This window comes from Drosophila biarmipes, chromosome 2R, assembly GCF_025231255.1.
Source record: "Drosophila biarmipes strain raj3 chromosome 2R, RU_DBia_V1.1, whole genome shotgun sequence".
In the NCBI taxonomy this organism is placed as follows: domain Eukaryota; kingdom Metazoa; phylum Arthropoda; class Insecta; order Diptera; family Drosophilidae; genus Drosophila; species Drosophila biarmipes.
Window position 1 is genome coordinate 9,368,871 of NC_066615.1, and position 21,320 is coordinate 9,390,190.

The following is a 21,320-nucleotide window of genomic DNA, read 5'->3' on the forward strand; positions in this document are numbered from 1 at the left end:
GGAATCTTCTTGGAATGCGGTTTATTTAATAAATTAGATCAGTCTGAACTATTCTGCGGAAATACAATATTGACAACGAAGTTAAAGCCGTTTGGGAGCACTGATGTGGCCTTTACGAGGGCGGCAGGGCCCACAAGGTGGCCGTCTTGTCCGCGGACGTGGAGATGAAGGAGAACTCGGTCGGATGCCATCGGATGGTGATGGCCTTGTCCTTGTGCTCCGCCACCACCACGGAGGACAGCTCGTGGGCCAGGTCGCCCTGCAGATCCGTGAGGCGGATCGAGTTGTCGTAGCTGCAGGTCAGCATGTAGTAGGCGGATGGGGAGAAGCGGATGCACCTGGAAAAAACTTGGCTTATACTAGGCACAAGATGGATTCATCCTGGGGACTACCTTATTTCAGCCGTGTGGGGATAGAAACGCTGAATGGGTCGATTGCCACGGATGTCGAACAGAATACACGAGCTGTCGGCATGTCCGGAAACCAAAAGCCTGCCCGTGGGATCCACACAAACCGCGGTTACAGCCGAGCTCTCCAGGCCGCCATCCTTCCGCTCGTTATCCAGGGTGTTTACCGAGACGTTCACCCGCAGATCCCAGAAGCGTATCGTTTGGTCCTGCAAAAGATCATAGTACACGGTAGTACCCATGCAGCTTAGGGCTCCTATATAAGTCGCACCTGAGATCCGGAGACAAACATCGCATTGTTCCAGCTGTACAGGGACAGAATGTGTCCGGAGTGACCACTATACGCCTGAAAGGGAGTGCCAGATCCGCAGTCTGTGATGTAGATCTTGCAGTCCCCTGCGCCGCCACTGGCCAGGAGTCTGGACTTGGTGGACGAGTCGTCCAGGAAGCACATGTCGCGCACCGTGCCGTCGTGCATGTTCAGCTCCATCTCGTGACCCACCAGCTGGTTGGTGTCGTTATTGAACCTCATGTACTTGATGGTCTTGTCGTTCGATCCGGTGGCGATGAGCTCCCCATCCCGCGACCAGCAGGTGCAGTATATGGATCCGCGATGGTGTTTCGTCCGCTTGCACAGCACGGATGGGGGATACACCGTCGTCTGCTGGCCATGCCTTCACACAAGTCGGGGTAAAGCAAACCAATTAAACCGTCAGCGAGGCCCTCAAACTTTAATTACCTGAGCTTGGACAGCTGGGGGTATTGGCAGATGCGAAAGGTCTTGGAGTTGGAGCCCACCGCGTACAACTTTCCATTCGGATGAAAGTCGACGCTCCGGATCGCCTGGGAATCCGACAATGTGGTAACTGCCTCGAAGTGCGGTCGTTCTACATCGCCCTGTGGCAGAGAAAATGGTCAATAAATATGGTCTTCGGATCAACCCAGATGCATATGCTTAGGCTCTTTTGTTAGCTGGATACCAAAAAGTTGCTTGCGTGTTCAAAATAAACAGAGGAACCAGTAACACGACACCGCCGCTCAAACCTTTCTTAAATCCAGGTCTTTCGAGTCCGAATTCATTAGCGGAGTATTTACTGAAGATCTTTCGAGTGATTAAAACGTATTTCGAGTATTTTCAGGAATTTCGATCGTGTGCAGTTGGCCCCCGAATTCTCTAAGCCATCGAATGTAATAGAACGTCCAACTCGCTACGGTTGAAATAACAAAAGTTGGGAGAAAACACCGAACCCAGTGTTGGTCAATCTACCAGATGTATCTGAGTTTACAAACGTTGGTTTTGCCATGTAGAAAGTTGGGTAGATACATTTTAAACGTTTTCTACTCCGTCTCGAAGCGATGTTACCAAAGTAACTACCTCGTGTTTACCTGGAACAGATCCCGACCCACTGAAACGCCGGTTCTTCTTATTGTTACAATTTTTTGATATTTTATTTACGTAAAAATAAAATATTTGGACATATGATTGAATATAACAAATTAATAACCTTCTTTTAAAAATTTGATTGATTCTTAAACTTGTCTAGTGTTGCGAACTCTTATAAAACTGAGCGATTAATGCTCTTAAGAGTAAATTGTTATAACTTCTCGGCCTCCTCCACGAACCATTAACACTTTCTCAAGGCCCTCTGTTAATACCTCCAGAAATTCCATATCTGAAAGAGGGGAGATAACGTTTAGTTGACGTCTTGCATTTTTGTTTTTCAATCTTACAATTGCTTTCACGCTCCGCTCTCACTTCCCTAGGTGGTCCTGGCAAATTCATTATGACCAACTGGGCGTCCTGTGACTTTTCTACAATAACTTCATTCAGTTTTATTGCTGTGTGCATGCGACGAACATTGAACTCATCCCTGTGGCAAATAAGATATTTAGTGGCCAATATAGAGCGTAAAAAGCATTATCCCTTACGGTTTCACACTGGACTTAAAGTCTCCGTCGGCCTTCTCTGTCGATTCATCCTTGTTAGAAGTAGTTTCGGGTGTGTCCGCGTTCTCGGGACCATCCAAATCAATTGAGTTACGTTTCTCGTCGTTCTGAGAATCCTGCGTAATTGCAATCGAAAGGGTTATCATGTGGAAAATACTACTGAGATCCTTTAGTTGGAATGACAAGTGCCGTTGATTTCAAAAACTCAAAAGTCATGTAAAACCAACACTGGTAAGAAGCAAAAATATCAATAAATATATAGCTCAGGTCAACTCAAAAATTGATTTGATGTACTACTATGGAATTATGGTTTAAAATTAAAATGTTTCGGGCTTACATTTGATGAGCTCGTTGATCTCACTTAACTTTATTATGTTCTTATGTGTATTATCGAGAGATTAGAGACAATGGTAAAGTAAAATCAATAGGCAGTACATACGTGATGCTGTGTTTCTTCTATAGTTGGATCGGCGAAGCGAACTTTAGACGCCGTTTTGGTGGCGTCATAATGGTGGTCTACAATTGTTTGAACCTGAAAATGTTACCATGAGGAGTATGAGAAAATAGGTTGCAGAAGAGTAGAGGCCAATATCAGAGAAGGGTTTAACTATTCTCGGGATGCAAACTGCGAAGCAGGTAGATTATATTTGACTTGCCCGGCTAGGATATCTTTCAGGATATCTTTCATCTACTACCAACAAATTAAAAAAATTTATAAAGTGTTTCCCAAGCTTATTTTATAAAGCCCTTTCTAGCTTTAACGAGAAAATGATGTGTTGTATTCGCTTACATTTTTGTCACCATTTAAAATTATAGATTTTTATATTAAACCGCGGTTATAATTGTGTAATTAAGTTTCTATAAGCAAGTGTCTGGACTATTTAAAAAGCTTTCAAATAATAAAATTAATCATCAACACTTCTTAATACATTTTTAAATTTAATTCTTTATAAAAAAAATTGTTGAGTTAAGCTAAGATAGTTTCTTAATCGCCACTTAAGAATGCGCTAACATTCTGCTGACACCGGCTACTTATAAAGCAAGTCCAATAGAGGGTGTTGAGAATAAGTTACAATTTGATAGAGTTATAATAGATAGGAGGGTGAGCATTAGCAACATCACATTGGCACAACACATAGGGGTTTATGATATGTATGAAGATGAAGGGAGCACTTGCTCCTGCCGAAAGATGTACTGATGAGACACACACAATCAGGTTTCATACAAAGTTCGGGCAATGAAAAGTTTGTATCTTGATATATCGATATAGTCATTCTGTTTATACTCTTTACCAAAGACAATTTATTATCACTGGGTGTTTCCTTAAAGTCCATTATAGTCTGAACCTTTTGATTTTTAAATATATAAAGTGAAAATTTTAATTTGGATCTCAGATAGTAATATGATATGGAGATTGGAGCTACATGAGAAACAAAGGGCAAGATGGTTTCCTCTCAACAGTTACTCAAATCAAAATACGCAACCTTCAAAACGAACAAATATAATAACTATGCTAATAAAGATTAAAGTAAATGAAAGACTAAATGTGCATTATGGCCGTATAAACAAAACAAGAATGAGTTGAACGTATGGAACGTCTTCGGTTCGAAGAAGTATCATGGTGTGAATGAGAGTCTGCTCAAATATTGACCACTTACCACTTTGGAGTTTTCTTTCTTATTTAAACCTAATGCTCTCAGCATCTGATTACGCTGTTCCATCATCAGGGTCCGCTCGTAGGTGTATGCGGAAATATCGCTGTTGTTCTGGAGTTTACAATAGAAGGACATCAGGATAAGAAGACAGCAGACTAACAAATATCGCTATAGCTTACCATCTCAACAACTTCGACATCGGCCTCGATTCGGAGATGGTACAAGAATGTCTTAAGATCCTTCTTCATTTGAATCGAATTGTCCTCGATTTGAGCAACTGTGAAGATCCTTAGCTTGCAATTGCGCCAGGTGCGGTGTTGCTTCAGCAGGAAGGGCAGCAACATGAGCAGACCACCGTCGTGGACAATCCACCAGATATCAATGTTGCCACCGATCTGAAAGAGGTTGCGGAGGTTACACCAGGAAGACTACGGGTTCGGAGCGGTAAATACTACTTTGTGGTTTGATTCTGGGTAAAAGTTGATGCCCTTGGGCACCATGAGAGCCATGTGGCAGGCGGCCACTGTGCGGACCGTTTGGATGAAGGTCTTCCAGCTGTTCCTGCCCTCCTGGCGCCAGCTGTAAGGCCATCCGATGATGACAGTGTTGGGCTTCATGCCCCCCAATCCGATGGTTTGAATGCTGCAATCAGAGTTTAGTTATTAGTTTATTACATACTGTAGCTAGTTATTGTACTTACACCGAACTGAGGCCTTCGCCGATCTGCTGGGCCACCAGAACATCGCAGAATCCCTTCACCTTCTCGTCGGTCATGTACTTGCGCAGCGTGGACTTGGCATCCACGGCTTTGTTGGTTATCTTGGTGTGGTCGCCCTTTATCACAGACACACAAATCGTCAATCCCTTGCCTGCTTTCAGCTGGGTGGCAAAGGAGAATATCTTCCTATACTTTGGCAAGAGGTTATCGTTGAGCTTCGAAAGCACCAAAATTTGGGGACGCCAATTTTTCGTATGCGGTGGGCCTTCCTCCAGGCGGAGGAGCGAGTACCTGGCGGCGGTAAGGGCCATTCCACGAATGCCATCACCCCACTCCTTCTCGGCACTGCAATGGGGAGGATTACTTGTGGTTCCGGCAAGATTGGCATATAACTTACCCTCGGTACTCTATGTATTTGTAGATGATGATGGCCATTCCCATGGCAATCAGGGCGAAGTACCAGGAAGTCATGATCATGACTGATATGCACAGCGTCAGGCCGATCAGCGACAAGCTCCAGTGGTAGAACTTGAAGCGGGGTCTCCAGTTGGGAGTCCTGAGCAGGGTCTGCACGGCGCAGGCCAGGTTAACAAAGCCGTAGCACATGAGGAAGAACATGGACAGCAGCGGAGCCAGCAAGTCCACATTGCCTGTATTATAAAGGGCATGTGTATATCATATTATTATTAAAATCATAAACTCCCTGGCTTACCCAATAGAATGCCGCACTGGCAGATGACGATGGTCAGGAGCAGCGCACGGGTGGGTTCGCCACGACTGGAGGACTTGGCAAACGGAGCCAGGAAGGGGATAATCTCATCCCTGGCAATCGCCTGCAGCAGACGCGGGGCACCGGTTAAACTCTGCAGACCAGCTCCCAAGGTGGACAGGAAAGAACCAATCAGAATGACCCACTGGTTGGGCCAGGCGATGTTGGCCACGACCAATTTGCCACCGATGGATTGACCGAATCTGAAATGGTAGGAGTTTTAGCTTTGCTGTAGACACTTCTTCTTCACTACTAACTTATCCCTCAGCAGGAGATTATCTACTGTGCCGGCGAAGAACATAACGCTGGATAAGTAAACTGTGCTGGTGGTCAGAATGGCACATATCGTTCCGATGGGTATGCTCTTCTGGGCGTCAGCCAGGTCTCCAGATCGGTTGGATCCAGCCATAATGCCTGTTTATAAAAAGTGTTATACAAATTGAGGTTTCTCTAGAGGAGATAGTACCAACCTGTGACCGATGGGAAGAAGATGCCGATAAGGAGGGTGAACGAGGTGGTAATATCGGCCATGATTTGGTTGTAGGACTGGCCACTGGTGTTCTCGATGTCAATGGCATTCTTTCCATATGCTATAAACTGGCCCTTCTCCAAAAATGAGGGCCAAATGTTGTCGTAGAAAACTCCACTGGCCAAACCCTTGATTCCCTTGACTTTGGTCACGTTGTTAGCTGTTGACCCAGGAGAAAAATTTTTAGTTTGGGCATTGAGAGTGCTCTCATGGGCCTTACCTAGGAAGTATTCCTCGCATTTACCATCCGGGCAGTATATGTCGCGTATGAAGGGGTCTTCCTTTGTGCAGTTGTCGAGTGGGATATCCTTCAAGAGTCTTTTACCCAGAACACACATGCTGCAATCAAAGGGAGCTTAAGTGGCCATTCAAAGGCAATACTCGGGGCATAAGGGCACTTACTATAGCTTTTCGTTGCCATGGATATTGTCAAATATTCCCACATACACCGCTATTATCGACAGAATGACACAGGCCAGGGCCACCGTCGCGAACTTATTGACGAATTTCACGCCCACGAACACAATGAGACCTTGATTTAATGCCGCGACATTAAAGTTTACTCCTTACTAGTGGTCCTCAAGATTAACTCACCCATGAAAATGAGCAGCAAAGTGCCGTAGACCCTGAAATTGTTATACATCGCGTCAGCATCCTTGGTGAAGTCCCCAAATATTGAGGCCCACGGCGCCATGTATGTCTGCGGGTCATGAATAATTAAGTAATGGAACTTTTTCACTTTAAATGGGAGTTCTCAACTCACCAATACGATTTCCACGGCACCAACGATGTACATCGCCGCTGCTAGAGTGGTTCCCGTATAGAACAGCATTCCCACCGCTCCACCGAATTCAGGGCCCAGGGATCTGTATTTGATGATACCATTAAACTGAACATCTCTTAATTTATCATTGCAATTACCGTGATATCATAAAGTAACTCCCGCCCGCCGGAACCACTCCATTCGTTGCAATGGCCGACATCGAGATCGCAGTAAGCATTGTCTGAAAAAGGGATTAAATGTGGCCAAAATGGAAGGTGTGACTCCAAGGTTCTCTTACCACACAGCAGCAGGTCAGAACAATTAAGAATCCACACACGGCGCCAGCCGTTCCAACAACCCATGTTAACCGAATGAACAATATGACACCGAAGATGTTTTGAATGCATGGCAAGAACACTCCAATTAGGGTACCTTGAAGTTAGAACATTTAATGCCACAGTCAGTTAACGTACTAGTTATATTGGTTATGGAGGAATGATTTTCTTAGTGAATTAGTTGTACAGGGGTCTAAAAGTATGCAATGAAAAGAGCGCCGTGTACTTTCAGAGTTTAAATATTTTGTTGCCTACTTTTAGACACCTTTACAAGTGCTCGCCTATAATGTGGCACAGTGAAGGTTAAAACACTTTAAATGGGATTAAGGCAATCATTCTTCCCCAGCTTTGTCGGGCTGCGAACATTGCATTTCCATTGTCCGATTCATGTGCCTTTCAATATGAGCAACAAGAAACAAGTAAGTTAATTAATTCGCGGCGAACATACCCATTCGAGCCGATGGAGCTGCCGGCTTTGCATCGGGATCGGTGGCCGCTGGTATCGTGTTTTCATAATTGGCAATTGATGAAATGAATGTTGATATATGGGGCCTGGTCTCCAAATCATCATCGTAGAGATATAGATTTGGGTCGATATTGGACTTCTGGTTCTCTTCAGCCCTGTGGATATCACCTGAGTCTGAAACAGAAGCATAAGATAGGCTTAAGTTGTAGGGTCCCACCTTATGTAATCCCCAAAAATGAACATTCTGGCTTATATAAATCTGAATATCTTTATATCACAGTGACTGGTCCCTGGCATACCTTCATTTTTGTTGTCGTGAACTGCACCATTGTGTTCGGATGGTATTATTTCCATTTCATCCGAATCATCTTTTGCACTGTTACTTTGCATGTTAACGTTATGTTTGGCTTCAAACCCTCGCTCTAGATTGCACTTTTTTCACTTAAAATTAGGTAACACTAGACGGTGGACGAGAATTTAATGGGCTCAGCTTGCTTCCTTTAAGGAGGAGCTCCACGCATCGGCATTATATAACCGAAAGGCGTGGCCGATTCGGTGTATATTCACATGTCTGAGGATGTGTGTGCTTATATACTCGAGATTTGGGTTTTCGGAAAGGACTTCTTAATCGGGAAAAGCCCCGGGACTTCGGAGGTGAGTGCGGATTTAAAAGTCAATGGCGGAAAGAGGGATGCTGTGCACTCGCATCTACGAAAATTGTGCCAGCTCAGACAAAAAAAGTATGTAACCGATTAATTTAGGTCAAGGATTTTCAGGCCGTCGTCGTGGGGCGGTAAATAAAGGCCGTGAAGTCTTTATTTTTCACTGTAATGCGGCTCTCGAGCTGGCAAAATGCATAGAAAGGCGAGTGCTGCTCGGAAAATTGTTACGAAATGAATAGCTCTTGGCGCTTTTACATGGGAATGCAGGGGAAGTGGAAATTCTCGAGCTCGAGAGCCCGAGTCCCCAGATTTGTGGTCCACAGACTACAGGCACACACTTTGTAATTGAACGCACTTTTATTCATGTATTTGATTATTGTTAGAATTTCGTCGATTGTTAAAAGTATGTTATTTGTTAAAGGTGCTCAAAAAGAACTGGTTTTTCATGTTTTTTATATTATTTTTGTTGTATTATTCGAAAGAAGACTCGTTCTAAAATTATTAGGTTTTAAGCGAGCGAAAACGCTCAGATGTATGCTACTTTTCGTTCGGATTAATAGAAAAACTAAGAAAACTGTTGGTATTCGGCCGAATAAAAATTATGTTGCCCAGGACCCTGAGCGTTCAATTGAGATGAAATCGAAAGCTTTTGTCTACACACATTTGTAATACACACACACGCTCCTTCGAGAGCGAGAGCGATGCTCTGGGAAAAGCGTGGAGAGCGCCATTGCAGGTGTACATTCCTTGGCCTACAGCCCACTGGGCTGCGGACTTGGCCGGGCCAGGAGCCAGCGTCTCGGCTCCCAGCAGGACAGCAGCCCACCACCCAGCCAGCCACTCTCGCCCAGCATCCGCTGGAAGGGAGCCGAAAATCCAAGGGAAAAGCTGCGCCGCCTGGACGGCTCTCTCTCGGAAAGCTCTCCACAGGTACGACGAGCTTTGGCTTACAGCTGCGACGAAATGTGTCAGCAGGACATCCTGGACTCGGGCAACTGGGCCAGCGCAGGATATGGGATTGCAGGCCCGCAAGCTCTATCTGGGGCTACAGTGGCCACTCGGGGAAGAGGAAGTGAGAGGCCGCCCGGCACAAAGACAGAATACCGAAAAACGAAGAGATCATCTCTTCCAAGTTTACTAAATATTATTATTTGACCCCATGTATCTTCCCCAGCTTTGGATCCAAGTTCTTAACCTCCTAAATAAATTTGTTCCAAAAAATAGGCAAGCAGATAATAGAATATAAAAAAAATATCATCTCTTCCAAGTTTACTAAATATTATTATAATAGTGGTGGTTCCAAAGTACCCTCACCAGCATGGGTTCCAATTTTTTAATTTTAAAAATGAATACTTTCTCCATAAAATAAAATATACCTTAAAAATTACCTCTTATATAAGTATTCCCTTTAAAACTATAAAAGTAAAAACAAATATCCTTACCAGCATAGGACCCATAGTTCTCACCTAGGGTTTCGTCGTGGATGTCTCCGAGAAGTTTACCGCTCGCAGATTCATCTTGATTATAGTCCAACACGGTGTCTTCGTCTGCTTTTGTGACTTGAAATCTATCTGGCATATTTCTGGATGTAAGGCACTCTGAAATCAAAGTCAGTTAAGGCCATTAAACCTTATCGGGAAAGCAAAAATCAAAGATCAAAAGCATTCCCGACGATCATAAGTTCCGGATTCACACAGACCCAGTAACCAATAAACTCTTAAGTCAGTTAGTTTACTGTCCGCCGATAATGATTCCATGCGGGTCGGTTCCGAATTCCAATGAACTAAGACGGGTAATCTATACTCTTTACTCCTGCCCCACCTCGAACGACTGTGATAACCCGTGATCGAAAGTATGCATCACTTTATTTGCATAATATTAGTTACTATCACATGACTACGGGAATTAGTAGGCGACCGAACAGAAGGAAAATTGCACCTTCGACTTATGCTCCACTTTTCAGGTCAGATAAAAGTTGTTTTCGATCTTGTTGCGCTAATCGCTGTGCACTCTTTTCTGTGAGCATAAGATAACAGCTATTTAGTACGGTCCGGGTGTTATGTCACGGGCTTCGTTATATAAGGCACCACTTTGCTGCCACCCAAGACGGATTTCAAATTTCAACGGTTATATAACAGCTCTGTTAGTTTCTGGATAGCAGCACGGACACTCTGGCGGTTTTTCCACCGTGCGCAGACTGCTGACCGCCACTGTAGTTCTAGCCCAGGCTGATAAACAAACAGCAATGTAGTCATGCACTAGCAGCAAATTTGGGGGTAAGTTGGAGTAGTTCCCGCTATCAGACTGTGTGGATACACATGCTCCATCGGAATGTATGCCCTGCCGGGTCCCATCCCGACTTCGGCCCCAAGCGAGCGAAACAGATGGCCTAGGCGGGGGTCTAGTTCATTGATAAGTGCCTAAATCTGTTCCCATCGATTGGGGGCGCTCTGCACCCCGCATACACACGAAATCGTTCCATAGGCTAGCGTAAATATGGGTCTGCATGGAACACAGAGAAGTGCAGGCAGACACGTCCAAGCCCACATACACAGCGTGTGTATGTAGCGAAGGATGAGCGACGCACGTAGAGCCAGAGCCCAAACTGGATGGAAAAGCGCGTATTATCTAACGCGTCTGTCAGGCCGAAGGGTTCGATTTCGATCCGGGGACATGGAGGAATCACGTCGTGCAGCACTGAACAAGCAGCCGTACATACGGACGAAATCGGGAATGCTTTTGGCCCGGGGGAACGTAATGTTTACGCGCAGCGAAATTTTTTCCATTTACTTGAGCAAGCGCCTTGAACTCGCTTTCACCGTCGATCCACTCGGGCTAACTAACGTCCTTTCTGCTTAGTATTTGCCTATTCGAGGCGCCTCCTCTGCAGCTTATTGTTTAGCGAACTTTTCAATTGTACGAATAAAATAAAACTATCATATTAAAGGCGCATGAGTAATACAAAATGGTTTTCCACTGTATATACTTTGGAATCGCGAGTTGGGGGAAACTGTTGTATTAATGAAAAGTCTGATTGAAATCAAATGTAACGCATGGGGGACGCATGAATACCGATTGTATTTTGGAAAAGAGTCCGCTGATATGATATGTTTATTGCAATTAGCACCATTACCATCTTGTGATAACTCCCTCGCGCCTTTCGGTGAGCGCCGAAAATGACTGTTTCTTTGCAAAGTTTATAAGGCAGGAAAAAGAGTCTGGGAGCCATGGGTGTGTGCCGATGTGGATGTGTATATAGGCATGCATTTTTTGGCCACAAAAAATATATATTTTTAATCTTAAAGTGCGCATTTCGGATTGCACTTCCAGATTTATACTGATGCAAATGTATATTAAGCAATTTTGAGATTGTTGGGCCCACACTTAATCATTTCTTAAATATTTTGTTGGAATACACATAAGTCATGGTTTATTATATGCAAAAAACTTTAAAATAGGCAGTGTAGAGAATTTATTTATTTACATAGTGCTGAAGGGTATTTGCGATAGTTCTATAAAAACATTTCAAAACACCACGATCAGGTGTCCCCAAGGGATACCAAATTTTATCTTACACATTTCTTAACTTTAGTTTTATTTACAATAAATATAAAAAGTATTTACTTCTATTTAAATACATAAACTATGAAAGTTTTTCAAAACACCCTTTTCGTAATTTATTTTTTGGGCCTACCGATAGTATCGATACATAATAAGAAAGTAGTATGCTCTGACCAAGCTCGTAAAAAGATGCTCTTTCAAGCTCCAAAATCTAAGGGTGAAAATTGTTTCTTATTTGTTAAATATAATATATTTAAGATAAAAAAATCAAATCGATAACATTTAGTAAAGACGGTACGTGTAAAAGTTTTAAGTTTGATTGGATGATAGGCGCACTCTTCTCTTTTTCATATACATTCTCTTGTTCAAAGGAAGTAAGAATTCTAAGTTAAGAAATTTCAAATTATTTATAGTCATCGTAAAAGTAGTAAAGTTAAAATATTTATCTAATATTAAAATCAGATTAATCAAAATGTAATTAGACGAAGCAGGATAACTTATTTCAAAAAATATGCACCTAAAAAAAACTTAAAAACTTATTTAATGACAAACTTTAATAATTAAAGAAGAGAGTTTAATTAAGCCAAAAGTATCGAACGCGCGGGTGTGTGTCTCGGGTAAGAGGCTGTGTGACCATCGGCCGCGTCGGCGTTAAATAGCCCCTTTCCAAAGAAAATGGACTCCTCACCCACGAACCGAAGCGTTCCTTTTTAAACGTTTTCGTTGCGGTGCCCATCGTGCGTCTGTTCCAACTGAAGGTAAGTGGCGAATTTCTGTGTGGTCAGCGGTTACCAGGGGCTTCTAACCGACTGCCCGGTGAAGAGCTAGAGTTTCAAATAGTCATAGGAGATATTGACCCCCGAAATCCGCCTAAAACGAGCCTTATTTGCGCTACCACGTGTTTTCCCAGAACGCAATGTATGGTAATTTGATTGAATCGCACATGCACACTCACACATTCGCATTCGCACATTTGCCTGCCGACCGAATGGCGTATTAGTTTTTAAACGCCCTTCGGTGTGTGCGAGTTGTGCTATTAGTTCTATAATATTTAGCAGCTCGAACGAATATGAAGCTCGGGCTTTGCATGTGCGCTCGGTCTGGGATTCCTGCACAGTTGCAATTTTCTGTATAAGAATCTGCACCTATGCATGTGTACATCAGTCTGTACATCACTTGCGAATGTGTACATCAAAGGCGCAACGGAAAACTAAGAGAGTCTCTAATCTTGCAGTGAATCTTTCGGCATTTATTGAACAATGGGCGATCCAGCTGAAGGAAACGTGGACACCGAGTCCTGCAACGAAATCGAGGACGAGAAGTCTGGCTCCGACTGCCAGTCGATGTGAGTATATGGAGTGGTGACGACATTTTGGCAGCGAAACAAGGACAACCTCTAACCCAATACCAATCTCAATCTGAAACCCAAATAGGCCCGCCTACATGAACTCGGTTCTTCGGCGCCAGTATCTGCAGGAAATGGTCAAGTCTCTGCCGGCTCCGGTGCAAAATCGGATTGTGTTCCTGAAAAATCTGCAATTGGAGCACCTGAAGATCGAGGCCGAGTTCTTCGAGGAGGTCTACAAGCTGGAGCAGAAGTACCAGGTCCAGTACCAGCCGCTGTTCGACAAGCGCAAGGAGGTCGTCGAGGGCAAGGTGGATCCCGCCGAGGAGAAGCCCAAGTGGAAGGAGCCGGAGCCATTGACCGACAACGAGAGCGATGCAGAGCACTTCCGCGAAGCGCTGAAGAGTATGAAAAGTATTCCCCAGGATGCCAAGGGCATTCCCGGCTTCTGGCTGACGGTGTTCCGCAACACGGCCATCCTCTCCGAGATGGTGCAGCCCCACGACGAGCCTGCCATGCGCAAGCTGATCGATATCTCCATCAAGTACGACAATGGGGTGAGTTGTGGTCTCTCCTCCAGGCTTTCTGTATGCTAACCAATGCTATATTCTCATCCCTCAGCACTCGTATACCTTGGAGTTCCACTTCGACAAGAACGAGTACTTCACCAACTCTGTCCTTACAAAACAGTACGTTCTGAAGTCCACCGTCGATCCCGACGATCCGTTCGCATTCGAAGGCCCAGAGATCTACAAGTGCACGGTAGGCCAACTCTGCTGCTAGACACCAATGGCTGCTTAATCGAAATAATACGAATTGTAGGGGTGCACCATCAACTGGGAGAAGAAGATGAACCTGACTGTGAAGACCATCCGCAAGAAGCAGAAGCACAAGGAGCGCGGCGCTGTGCGCACCATTGTCAAGCAGGTCCCAACGGATTCCTTCTTCAATTTCTTCAACCCACCAGAGGTCCCAACCGACAAGGAAGAAATTGATGACGAATCTCAGCAGGTAAGACCGTCCTAGCAGCACTCTCTATCAGGTCTTCTGCTAGCCTCTGAATTACAGATACTGGCCACCGATTTCGAAATTGGTCACTTCTTGCGCGCCAGAATTATTCCAAAAGCTGTGCTTTACTACACTGGCGACATTGTCGACGATGAGGACGACGAGGATGAGGAGGAGTTTGACGAGAATGAAGAGGATGAGTATGACGACGATGATGCCCCGCCAGCAAAGGGCCCAAAGCCTGCCGGCAACAAGAAACAGTCGCCCAATGACTGCCCGAATCAGTAGGCAACTTGATATATGGCTGGTTTACCGATATAATGTATATACCTAATTCAAATTTGATTTGAAATATATTTTTGGTGAATTAAAACTTAACTACAAACGATATGAGCTGAACTCTAATAAATCGCACACGATATTTTAATTCAGTTGGCTATGATTTAAACTATAATCTGGTGAGGTAGTAGCCATGCGCTAAGGTAAAAGATATATGTATACAAATGGCCTATTAACCACTTGTTTTAGACATCAGCCTAAGCTGCCTCTTGGACAAGTTGTATGGGTAGTGCAGACTGGTTGGAACAAAGATTTGCCCGGAGACATGGCTGTCGAAGTTTTCCTCGTAACCCACTGTGTAGCCATCCGGTATCTTCGCTGCTTTTTGCCAGGTAAAGCACTCCGCCGGGGTTGAGTTAACGGCGTAGAAGGGATAGTCGAAAGTGTTGATGTATATATCGACGCAGAGACCGTGACTTCCCAAGTGAAGCTGACTGGCCACCGAAGGCTGCTTCAGTCCACAGCTGCCCAGCATAATGTTCCGGTGGCAGGAGTAAATGAAGGTGCCCTTATCGCGACTCGAATGAAAGCACTGCACGTGTTTTCCGGCCTTAGAATGGTCCACTGCAATGGGATCGAACCCGGGTCCGGCCATGTCACACGCTGCAACTCAGGAGTGATTAATTTGAGTTTGAAAATAATATTATGTACTGACTATCTATGCTTTCGATTATGTGGTTTGGTCTTAAAGATCTTCCTACTGCTGAAGCTAATTGTCCGCCGAAGCTAAAACCGAACATATACCCTCGTTTGGGGTCGAATCCTTGTTTAAAGAGTGTTAGAATAATGGACGAGATGGCTCCAGTTAGGGTATCAAAGTTTGTGTACAACCTTTATAAGTTGGGGAATGGGAATTTAATTGCAGTTCTCCATGTTAAGTAAAAACTCACCGCATATAAGAGGAACTTGCTACCACACTATAGTCAATGCATATCACACATCCGCCACGGTAATAACTTAGTCCTGGAATAATATTACACTTTTTTAAAGCAATTTTATTAAAGAAAACTGGCTCAACCTTACTGTCAATTAGTGATAACGCCCATTCGTCAGAGCAACTTTGTATCCAGCCATGCAAAACTATGGCAAATTTGTCCGAAGCTGAACAACCTGACCCCTTAAGATCATAGGAATCGTCATAGGCTGACGTTTCCAGAGTTTTGGTGTTGTTCCTATAGAAAATAACTCGCATGGTTTTCTGGGTGTCATACTTGATTCTCTGTTGATAAGCTTTATAAGAAATTTCAAAATAAGGTGATCGAACTACAAACTTTCTTTTAATCGCATACCAATAGTGTCATTTTGTGATTCAGGGGCTTGCTTTTGCCTTAGGATCGCGTATTTGAAATTGATTTTGGAATAGGATCCATTAAATAGAAGTTGGAGGACGTATAACGTCAAGACTGAGTGAAAAATACTGAACAATTGCATTTTTATCTAGATTGTTTACAGAAAGTGAAAAGGTAATAACAGTACGAACTCCAGATAAATCGCTATGGGAAATCAATGTTGATTTTTTAAAATCGATATTTTCAGTAATCGATCATGAACTGGTTTTGGCGCCAAAACCATATACAAACACGAAAATTGTATTATTAAATATTGCATTCGTTTTTATTTCCATTTATATGATTCCTTTTTTCCTATGTAGAACACTTTTCATTGTCATCAAAGTCTAGAGAGTTGAGAACATTCACATCCAGTTCCGGGTCCGCATACTCCAGAATATTGAAGTCGTCTCCCATTTCGGAGGTGAGCGACTTGAGAAGGTCATCGTCGTCGCCCTCGCCGAGTCCTCCCAGCAGGTCACTAAATCCAACTGTCTCCAACTCCACGGCCGAAGATGCGGCCTCCTGCGGCTCGTTCATCTTCACGTCCTGTTCCAAGGCCCTGCCTTCAGACAGCTGAGATTTTCCACTAATGCTCAACATCGGGTTGTTCTGCGTAATGGGGGTATTTTGCATCATGCCCAGCCGCATAACATCGTTCGCTAGAAACAGGTCAGAATTGGCTCCCATGAGCATTGGTTCCGTGCTGTTCTTTTGCAGCAGGTTCCTTAACTTTTTATCTCCAATGGGTTCTGCGCCATAAACCGTGTTCACATCCACCCGATTGTCAACGGTGTTCAATGTCAGAGTAGTCGTAGCTGATGTATTCACTTGAGTCCTTTGCATCGTGGCCTTAATCACCAAGTTATCGTTGACATTCGGCATCACATGATGCGGGTTGGGGTTATTCGCCGTTGCCTGCGCCGGGCCACCAACATAATTACCCATATCATAAGCGTTTCCATCTAAAAATAATGTTAATTAAAAATATATAAATAAATAAATTGAATCACGACTTCGACTGCAGCACTTACTGTACGTAACAAACATGTTCGGCTGGTCTTCCTTTAACTTGGGCTGCTGTTTCCACACCCTTGACATATCTTCCTGCTTTTGCGGTTTTGGTGGCATCGGTATTTTATTCTGCTCTCGTCTCTGCCGCAGTGCAGAGCGATTGTCCTTGGCCTTTTGCAAGAAAGGAGCCTTTTTCTCGTTACACAGCGAACGCCACCTCTTTAAAATCTGCTTGCAACGATCGTTCCAGTTCGGAAACAGCTCTTTTAGGTTCGGATGCTCCGTGTTGGCATACAACACTGCCGATATGGTGGCCATCAATCCGAGGTCTGGAAGATATAAATTCAGCATTTCCACCATATATATTTAAAAACCACTCATACCTTCATCCTTGCGCATTTTCTCCGCAGTCTTTTGAGTGCCAGCGTTCAGGTTTTCAGCCACGGGCTCGGCAGCCTTTTGTTCCTCCTCTGGTCTCTTTTCGGGTTGCAGGACTACTTGGCCGATCATAGTTTGCAAATTCAGCTTATTGGCATTTTGTACCTTCAAGTGATCCGCCTGCTGGCGGAACTGAAGCTGTTGACTCGGATTCACGGTAATATTTCCCGGCAAATAAAGTTGATTGTGGAACTTTTGTTCCTGAGGCAACTGGTTAGGTACCATGTAATTATCCACCAAGACCACAGGTGATTCCCTATTAAAATAAACAACGTGTATATTAGTTTCAACTAGAGAAAACCCAGCAATTAGAAGTGGGGCTTACCTCATTGGCTTTTCGATAATTTCAGCGGATATAACCGAATTTACAGAGTTTGGTGTGTCCAGTTCCGGAATATTGGGTGAAGCCAGAGTATCTAAGGGATGCCTGTTGCCAAAGACCGTATTCGTAATCTCCGTATGTAGCGGATCTGCAAAACAAATTCCTTGGTTAATAAAGTCGGGAAACAAGCTTATTACAGACTTAAGAATTACCAAAAACGTTGGAAACTGGTGTTATTGCGTTTTTATGCTGCATTCCCATTGGCATTTGCTCGATGAAAACTGTTTTATTCTCAGTTTTCACCTCAGCTTTGACCTTCTTGAGGGTCTTAGCCGGACTCTTGTTCACCAACTGTGTATCCTGATTGGCTGGACTCTTTCCCTCGGGCCGAGTGAAGTACACCTTCATGGATGCGTCGATTTCGTCGGAGGAATCTGATTCCGGCAATGCAAGCTCGCCGCCTTCCAGCAGAGGTTTTCCGAAGAACGCCTCTTGCAGATATGCAGGATAGGCTTCAATTAGCTTGTTCTTTTGCTTTTTTCGTATGATTTTCTTCTTTTTGTCCATGGTCATTAGGGAGTTCAGTTGATCAGCAGCAGTCGTCTCCTCGTTGTCCTTTTTGAGACCTCGATTGCGAACGGAAAAGCCACCAATTCCCAGCTTTTGCAGATTGCGTTGACGCTTTTTACGTAAGATATGCACGCCCTCGTCATTGGTGGAGATAGTGAAACCCTCGGGAATGGCATTCTCCGTCCCATCCCAGACCATTCCGTCTTTGTACTTCTCAAGCGCCTCCTCAGCGCCACCATCCGCCTGTCCATCCTTGCCATTGCCGATGGGCTGTCGCATTTTGCGCTTTCGTTTGATCTCCGTAGATAAAGACTTAATCATGCCCAATCCGCTTTCGCTGAGGCACACACCATCAATCCAATGGATGGCCTCTGGAGCAGCCTCTGGCATGTCGCTGGATAAGGTGAGATGATTCCGCTCGGCGCCACTCTTGGCATCGAAACTAGGTCCAGAGTTGGCAGTGATGTGCACGAATGCTTTGCTCGTCTGGGCACCAATGGCCAACGAATCCTCGTTACTAGCCTTGGCATCCGTCACGGACGTCGAGTTTCTCGTAGAGCAGCGGCATTTTAAGCACTTGTACACATTATTGTCGTAGTAATCAATGGTCAGCTGGGCGTTGACGGTGTCGCAGAGGAAGTGCGACCAGAGGTCACAGTGCTCGCATTGTATGATCATCTCGCCGTTGTTGTAAGTGTTTTTGCAAACAGGGCACGACGATTGGCTGGTGCAGGGTGGGCACTCCAGCATATTGGCGTCCCCAAAGTCACTTTTCTCGGTGGGATTGCGTCCGCATTTCTGGCACAGAGAGCAGAAGGAGCACTTCCAGTTGCCCGTCGGGACGGTTTCCAGCGGAGGGTTCACACAGTAAATATGGTAAGAAATGTCGCACTCATCGCAAAGGAGAAGGCGCGCCTCGTCGTTTTTCTTGCCACATCCCTCGCACACGGTGCAGTCCAGGCACCGCCAACCCTTCTGCAGGATGCCCCTTGAGGGCTTTACGCCAGCGCAGTACGGATGATAGCATTGGCCGCACTGGGCGCAGGTTATCATAACCGAATCGCTCTCGATTCCCAGCGAACCGCACATCACGCAGATGTCTTGAGCTTGGATAAACTTGTCTCGCGCCGAGCAGAGCAGCAGTTTCTTGTCGCTGGTTAAGTCGGCTTCCATATTGCGACTCAGGCAGCGATCACTTGATATGCTGGGCAGCGCAAGCTGGCGTCCCTTGCCCCGCGTACTGCGCTTCTTGTTGATTTGCGACATGACACCCATGCGATGCAAAACAAATTTCCCGCTTCTCCCGCGTACATTCGAAAGGCACACTTTTTTCTTCCCGGTGGGCAGCTTGTGGAGCTCATCGCTGGATGGGTCTAATAACGGTTTGCCCTCCAACGGGTCTAGTTCAATTTCCTTAAGGCTTAATTGCTCCGAGGACGAGTCCATAGCGGACAACACAATTGAATCGATAGCCTGTTGGGATGACCCCGGACCTGATGAGTTACTTTTGCAGTTTGGACACACGTAGTCGTAGTCTGGGTTCTGCTCCTTTTTCTTATGGTAAGCCGTTAAATCAGCCTCTTCGTCGCACGTACTGTGCACAAATCTAAAAGGAATCGGCAGAATAATGATTAACCCAAGACCTTTTAGCAAGAAGCGAGCAAAACGTACTTGTTGCACCAGCTGCACTTGACCATTTCCTTGTGGGAGGCTGCTCTGTATGCCTTTTGGCAAATCGGGCAGGAAAATCCCTTGTTGCGCTGCTGATAGCACGAGTCGCATATTGTGTAGTGGCTGTGCCAGCGGGAGGAACTGCCGCCGCCAGGAGTTCTCGAGCCACAGTCCGTGCAGACGCGGCAGCGCTGGAACAAGTAAGATATTGATTACCTAACTATATCATTCTAAGCTATTTAAATCTTACGTTGCACTTCCAGCCGTACTTCGGAATGGCTGAGATAGCAGGTCGCAAGCAGGAGGCGTGGTAGATCTTCTGGCACTGTTCGCATTTGACGTACTTCGTGTCATTTGAGTCCTGCTGCCTGCAAATCTGGCATTTGGTGCAGCGCGCGCAGTTCCAGCCGGAACGGGTGTCTAGTGGAGAAGATGATAATAAACCCATGGACGAGTAATTTGGGTGGACTTACCTGGCAGATTGGCCAGGCCAATGCAGGTTGAATGAAAGTGGTCACCGCAGGTACTACACATGATCAGTTTGGAGAGATCTCCGAGCGAAGAGCAGGACAGACACTCCACATTATTGTCGCTGCCTGTAAGTCAAGTTATTAGCTTCTGATGGGGTTTACGGGTGTAAACACTTACATATCACAGGCACCTGGCTCAAATGCTCCGTGCAGAAGACCGTGAAACTCTCCAGGATGAGGAGGCAGCCCGCCGCGGCCGCACACGGCCAGTGGTGCACCTGGCGGCAGTTCATCTTGCAGTTGATGGAGGCCCCGTATCGGCCGCAAAAGTTGCACTTCTGCTCCAGGAACTCCGCAAAGTGGCTGGCAAAGTACGCAGCGTCCACGTCACTGAGCTGGCTCTTGCGCAGCGACCACATGATGCACATACGGTGCACGTAGACGAATCCCTCATCTAGAAACTCGGCGGGATGCACCACCTCTGGCTGGCCAATCTTGTCCAGTTCGTAGTGGCACTCGCCTGAACTCAAGGCCGGCTGCTTCGGTCCGTACAACAGCCTGGAGCCATCCTCCTTCAGCCGATCCGCGGGATACTTATCCTTGATTTCAGCGGACGTGGGCGCCTTTAATTGGAGAATCTCACCCTGGCCCAAGGCACTCTTCTCCCCGAGGTTGCATAAACAGCACACCTTGCTCGGAAACTTCTCCGGGAAGTACGGCAGGTCGTCGGCCACCGCCTTCTCCTCCATGCTCACAACAACGTTCGTGCTCATCGCGCATTAATGTGTTTCATTAAAATAACAAAAAATAGCCGCTTATTTTGTATACATTACTCGACTGCTTAATGAAAAGTGGACGTGCAGAGGGCCTTAAAGTTATCGACCAGGCGACAAGTTCGTCGTTGGCGGTACGGGTTGTAAACAAATATCGATAGCAGCAATCGATGCCACGCCTTTTCCGGGGTATAGTTAGCAACATTTCAAGGTACCATAATCAAGCACAC

The 21,320-nt window shown here is 45.3% G+C and overlaps 5 protein-coding genes across 12 annotated transcripts; 1 reads left to right on the plus strand and 4 right to left on the minus strand.

Annotated features, from left to right (window-relative positions):
- Positions 1–6: 6 nt before the first annotated feature.
- Positions 7–1,631, minus strand: LOC108026704 (WD repeat-containing protein 47). Its single transcript, XM_017097802.3, has 5 exons — positions 1,452–1,631; positions 1,147–1,304; positions 679–1,081; positions 393–616; positions 7–338 (listed from the first exon to the last, which is right to left on the minus strand). The coding sequence occupies exons 1-5, from the start codon at positions 1,485–1,487 to the stop codon at positions 113–115; spliced, it is 1,047 nt and encodes a 348-aa protein (XP_016953291.1). The 5' UTR covers positions 1,488–1,631; the 3' UTR covers positions 7–112.
- A 194-nt stretch (positions 1,632–1,825) lies between these two features.
- LOC108026736 (solute carrier family 12 member 6) lies at positions 1,826–11,207 on the minus strand. 8 transcript variants are annotated; one of them, XM_017097849.3, is made up of 22 exons: positions 11,042–11,207; positions 9,718–9,849; positions 7,572–7,763; positions 7,087–7,220; positions 6,947–7,029; positions 6,789–6,891; positions 6,620–6,725; positions 6,428–6,557; positions 6,246–6,364; positions 5,967–6,185; positions 5,754–5,910; positions 5,440–5,699; positions 5,125–5,377; positions 4,710–5,072; positions 4,465–4,651; positions 4,189–4,404; positions 4,013–4,120; positions 3,647–3,700; positions 2,794–2,886; positions 2,337–2,470; positions 2,139–2,278; positions 1,826–2,080 (listed from the first exon to the last, which is right to left on the minus strand). In XM_017097849.3, the coding sequence occupies exons 2-22, from the start codon at positions 9,827–9,829 to the stop codon at positions 1,989–1,991; spliced, it is 3,255 nt and encodes a 1,084-aa protein (XP_016953338.1). In that variant the 5' UTR covers positions 9,830–9,849; positions 11,042–11,207; the 3' UTR covers positions 1,826–1,988. The 8 variants fall into 8 exon arrangements, with proteins under 8 accessions (XP_016953338.1, XP_016953337.1, XP_016953339.1 ...); XM_017097848.3 differs by having other exon boundaries at positions 9,694–9,849; XM_017097850.3 differs by lacking the exons at positions 9,718–9,849; positions 11,042–11,207 and adding exons at positions 7,889–8,047; positions 8,607–8,841.
- A 1,200-nt stretch (positions 11,208–12,407) lies between these two features.
- LOC108026738 (nucleosome assembly protein 1-like 1) lies at positions 12,408–14,592 on the plus strand. Its single transcript, XM_017097858.3, has 6 exons — positions 12,408–12,570; positions 13,047–13,157; positions 13,246–13,714; positions 13,779–13,919; positions 13,980–14,168; positions 14,226–14,592. The coding sequence occupies exons 2-6, from the start codon at positions 13,072–13,074 to the stop codon at positions 14,451–14,453; spliced, it is 1,113 nt and encodes a 370-aa protein (XP_016953347.1). The 5' UTR covers positions 12,408–12,570; positions 13,047–13,071; the 3' UTR covers positions 14,454–14,592.
- LOC108026739 (uncharacterized) lies at positions 14,500–15,976 on the minus strand. The gene is made up of 5 exons (XM_017097859.3): positions 15,794–15,976; positions 15,528–15,734; positions 15,395–15,467; positions 15,160–15,335; positions 14,500–15,107 (listed from the first exon to the last, which is right to left on the minus strand). Exons 1-5 carry the CDS (start codon positions 15,933–15,935, stop codon positions 14,677–14,679), a joined length of 1,029 nt encoding a protein of 342 aa, XP_016953348.1. The 5' UTR covers positions 15,936–15,976; the 3' UTR covers positions 14,500–14,676.
- A 122-nt stretch (positions 15,977–16,098) lies between these two features.
- On the minus strand, positions 16,099–21,177 carry LOC108026875 (histone-lysine N-methyltransferase 2C). The gene is made up of 9 exons (XM_017098066.2): positions 20,496–21,177; positions 20,321–20,443; positions 20,098–20,267; positions 19,848–20,038; positions 17,819–19,782; positions 17,610–17,754; positions 17,230–17,540; positions 16,867–17,175; positions 16,099–16,797 (listed from the first exon to the last, which is right to left on the minus strand). The coding sequence occupies exons 1-9, from the start codon at positions 21,088–21,090 to the stop codon at positions 16,148–16,150; spliced, it is 4,458 nt and encodes a 1,485-aa protein (XP_016953555.1). The 5' UTR covers positions 21,091–21,177; the 3' UTR covers positions 16,099–16,147.
- Positions 21,178–21,320: the final 143 nt, after the last annotated feature.